The following is a 4,334-nucleotide window of genomic DNA, read 5'->3' on the forward strand; positions in this document are numbered from 1 at the left end:
GTTTCCAGAGGCACCTCTCAGTGCATGTTTTCAAGAACAGGAGTTTGGCTGCCAAGCTTGCAAGAATATACTGTGTGAAAGAAATGGTTGTTGTTTTCACAGTACATTTGGTTAAGGACCCTCTGCTGTCACGAGACCTGTGGTTACTCCTTTGCATTATCTATTTTTAATTTTCTTTTTTCCAGGAAGGCATCTGCAACAGGTGGGTGAAAATGACCTTAATTCAATATCTCCTCCAGAAGGTCCTGCCTTTCACACCAGAACAAAGCTTGGAACTTCAGCCAGGGTAGCATTCACTATATTCTCAGCTGTGTCGTGATGAAAGGACTGTGGCCTTTTGGCGTGAAGGAGACAGCAGTGAACCCATGTTTTCTTACCATGGGTTGATCACTTCTCCGCTTCAGAAGCTGGCTGATTTCCATCAGTCTTGCACAATAACAAGGTGAGGACAGCTCCTGTGCTGTGACTGCTCTGTGCTGCCTCGGGATGGTGGTGGCGCGGGTGACACCAGGCAAAGCTGCTTCCTCCTGACAATGGATTTGAGGGAGGCTGAGATCTCTCTGTATCGAAGCCCGTACAGAAAAGGGAACAAAACTTTAGGAAGAATCATGAGGACGTTGCAGACTGTCAGGGAGACCAAGATTCCTGTCTGCAGTCTGATGACAACATTAATGAACAAGAATGATTCTACAAAAAGGGCCAAGAGTGGAAAGAAGTAAAGAAATAACACGGTGCTGTGCATGAAGAATGTTACACTGGCTCTGGAGCAGATGCTCTCCCATATTCCCGAGTGTTTGGTTTTAAAATACAGAATAGCATAGCAACAAAATATTACAGACAGGCAGAGAATGATAACTGTGGTAGAAAGCCAGAAACAGAGTTTCACAGCACCAGTCCCATTGAGAGCTAATATTAGTATTACTGGAACCGAGCATGTTTCCAGGACACATGGCACAAAGCTGTGGGTAGTCCATAGCAGCAAAAAGAAAATCCCAGGGAAAGCTCCGGAGCACATCCACAGCAATACTATGATTTTTTTAGTTCGTGAAGGAGGCAAAATAGCATTGTAGTGCAAAGGAAACAAAACAGCGATGCACGTGTCCAAGACTATTGCAACAGCTGTGAACAGCCCTCCACAGTAAGCCACTGCCAGCAAAAATAAGAGGAGGACACAAGCTTCCTTTGGGAGGTGTAGATGTGCTGCATTGAGAGCAGCTGACAGGGTGTAGAACAGCAGGTAGACCAGATCAGAAAGCAGAGCGTTTCCCAGCAGCATGTACCTTGTTTCCTGGCGGATTTTGAACTGAGAGAAGATCACAAATAAGATGGTAGGGATGATGAGGACACCTGCCATGAGGCAGACAACTGGAGAGATTAAAAACATCTTCATGCTTGTGCCTGATGGGGTGAGAGACCATTCCTCCAGCAAAAGGAACAAAGTTCTGTCATCCAAATTTGAGGAACTGTTGAACTCTGTCTCCCTGAGGTGGATCACAGTTCTATTTGCTCTCCTTTGTGCAGCACAGCCAGGGAAGTCCATTTCCTTAGGATTTTGGGTTGATTGTCTGACTTGGAGAAAGCAAGATCTATGCCAAGTCCTTAGAAAGGCAAATGAAGCAGAGGATGCAAAAAGCCCATGGAAGCAAAGTGATTTCTGTAGCCAATTCTACCAACTCTCCTCAAGGACAGAAAGTTCAAGCTTGCAAGTGAATTCTGTGGTGCCAAAAGATGGTTTTGCCTAAAAAGGAGATTTTATTTTCTTTCTGCAAAATCTAATGTTTAGAAAGGAGAATGAATCTCTGTATGGCTTAAAAAAAGACGAAATCCCTCAGCTAGCTCTTGGAACAGAAGTGAATGGGTTGATCAGTTTCAGTAATTTGAGTTTTTTCTCATCACATCATCACTCCAATGAGGCAGATGAAATATTAGCCTGATTAAACAAATGAGCGATGATACTGATTGACATTCCACGTGTACTGATGTAGAAGAGTCATAAATGTGATTGGGTGGTTTTGTACCAATTTGTATGCAACAACACAATTTATTTGAAGGGATCAATAAAAAAGGCTCTCAATCCTGTTGTAAAATTGTAGCACAGTCACTCTAGTGAATGAAATGATCTTATTTGCAGATGAAAACCATTTTTGGTTCAGTGAATCAATCCATGTTATTCATGAATGATAAACCTTCCCCTACCTTTTTTTTTTTTCATGCATGATACACAAACACTGAATTCTCATCCATTGCAGCCTTCCAGTCAATCTGTGCATTGTCTGGGATGAGTGACATACACTGTCCCATACCAGCATACCCCAGGGCAGACTTGGCACTTCCAGTGACCATTTGGAGCCCAATTCCTGCTTTCCTGGCTCTCACGCTCTTGCTGCACTGTGCTGCTTTTAATGCCAGATCTCAGTATCAGAGCTGGGGGTGCAATGAGAGAATTGTGAAGGATCTGGACTGCAGAGAAGGAACATTTCAAGTTCTTCCAGGCGTGGTGTGATCATAAAAAAAGCTGGTTTGTTTTAATAGGCTCACTTAACCTGGCATTATTGTATTCATTTTCTTCCCAGCACTACAAGCACACAGCAGTGCAGCTTCTCTCCACAGGAGCAAGGGCACAGCTCACCACGCAGAAAGTCAGAAAGTCCTGCTGTGCCATGGACATGCTGCCTCAGGGCATGCCAAGTAACGAAGCAGACTGCACATGAAACTCAGCATCAGTCGTCAAATCTTGTGCACATTTAATTTCCTGTCACACTGATAGCTGGCACCCATGGAACTGGATGTTAAGACAGTTGACAGTGTGTGCCATATGGAACAAAAAGATAGAAGGAAAAACCAATGATCATTTTAAGGACGGCAGTTCAGTTGCCATGGTGTCTGGGGTAGGCAAAACAAAAGGTGATTATTTTTGCTCACTCAATCCTGCATCCACTGAAAAGTGTGTGAGCAATATTGGTGCAATTATACATTAGGTGTTCAGTGTCATGCCCTGCATCTATAATTGAGTCACGACACAGTTAATACCTTAAGTAGGCAGTAGCACTCAAAACTGTTGAATTATACTTTTGTTGAATTATACTTTTGTTGCAAAATGGAAGGGAGGGAATGAAAACCCCGGTGCATAAATCACCTCCAAATGTAATTTCAGATCTCTGTTAATAGTGGAGGTATTTGCTGCCTCCCAGCTCCTGGCACTCCAAGGATGTCCTATTAATGGGAAGACTCTCTAATTTCCATATAAAATCACAACTGTATTTCCCACCAACTGCTTAGGATTCAATGTGAAAAAACAGTAGTTCACTTTCACACCAGCTGCACACTGTTGGCTGATAAAATAAATCACAAAATGGTTTGGGTAGGAAGGAGACCTAAAGTTCATCCAGTTCTAGATGAGTGACTGAAGGCTCACTCAGCTGACATCCTCATGACTCTGTGGTTCAGCCCACGTACAAAGAGTACCACTGCTCTCAAGGCGGTACAAGTGCCCAGCCCTGCGTGTCCTGTGCTCAGCTACTCCTGTGCTACAGCTGGCAGAGTCAGCCCGGTGGCATCAGCTTGTTCAGTTTTGCCTGTGCTCATGTAAAGGCCTCAGGAAAGCAGGAGAGCTTTAGTTTTACAAAAATGGACAACAGCAAATAACTGGAAGAGAGATTCAAGCCCATCTGACTTGGGCAGGTCAAGCCAAAGCCACTCTCCTCAGATTTCCACAGGGGTTTTTAACTGCTCACTAGAGTTGTGCTAGATTTAGAAATGTGAAAGGTCGGTGTTTTGGCATACGGATATAACCCAGAACAGGTAGTTCTGAAGGATATCTGTTTGTTGTCTTCTTTAATTCTCTTGGCCTTAGCAGGCTTCTCCACATCTGGGCATTTTCAAGGGATTGGCAGCTCTGAGAACCACTCCTGAGGATTCTGAACTGAGCTGCTTTTGCTATTGCATCCCAGTGTTCAATAGTTTGTGGTGCCAACCTGAATGGTCCTTTTGAAATTTCCTGTAAACCCAGCCTTAATGCTCCGGTTATTGATTTTTTTAAATGCTCTTTAATAAATTTACGTTAGGTGGACGTACTTTTTACGTATCTTGCTGATGCAGACAAAGTATTAGCAGCCTCTCTTCTGGCTCTTATTCTGGCTCAATACAGTCTGTATTGATTTTCAAGCTGAACCACACACCGTTAATTACTTTACTCATTTCTGCTTCAATAAGCATCCTGCTGAAAGCTTAGTTAATTATCTGATGGGTTTGGGAGCTCTGAGGTTGCCTGCTGAGCACTGTAACTCCTGTGAAGACTGCACTACATTGTGTTCTGTTACTGACTATAAGCAGGC

The 4,334-nt window shown here is 43.6% G+C and overlaps 1 protein-coding gene across 1 annotated transcript; it reads right to left on the reverse strand.

The window, feature by feature from the left end:
- Window positions 1–421: 421 nt before the first annotated feature.
- Window positions 422–1,540, reverse strand: GPR148 (G protein-coupled receptor 148). Its single transcript, XM_040074681.2, has one exon. The coding sequence runs from the start codon at window positions 1,538–1,540 to the stop codon at window positions 422–424; it is 1,119 nt and encodes a 372-aa protein (XP_039930615.1).
- Between the last annotated feature and the right edge of the window lie 2,794 nt (window positions 1,541–4,334).

The sequence above is a fragment of the Hirundo rustica genome, chromosome 10 (assembly GCF_015227805.2).
Source record: "Hirundo rustica isolate bHirRus1 chromosome 10, bHirRus1.pri.v3, whole genome shotgun sequence".
In the NCBI taxonomy this organism is placed as follows: domain Eukaryota; kingdom Metazoa; phylum Chordata; class Aves; order Passeriformes; family Hirundinidae; genus Hirundo; species Hirundo rustica.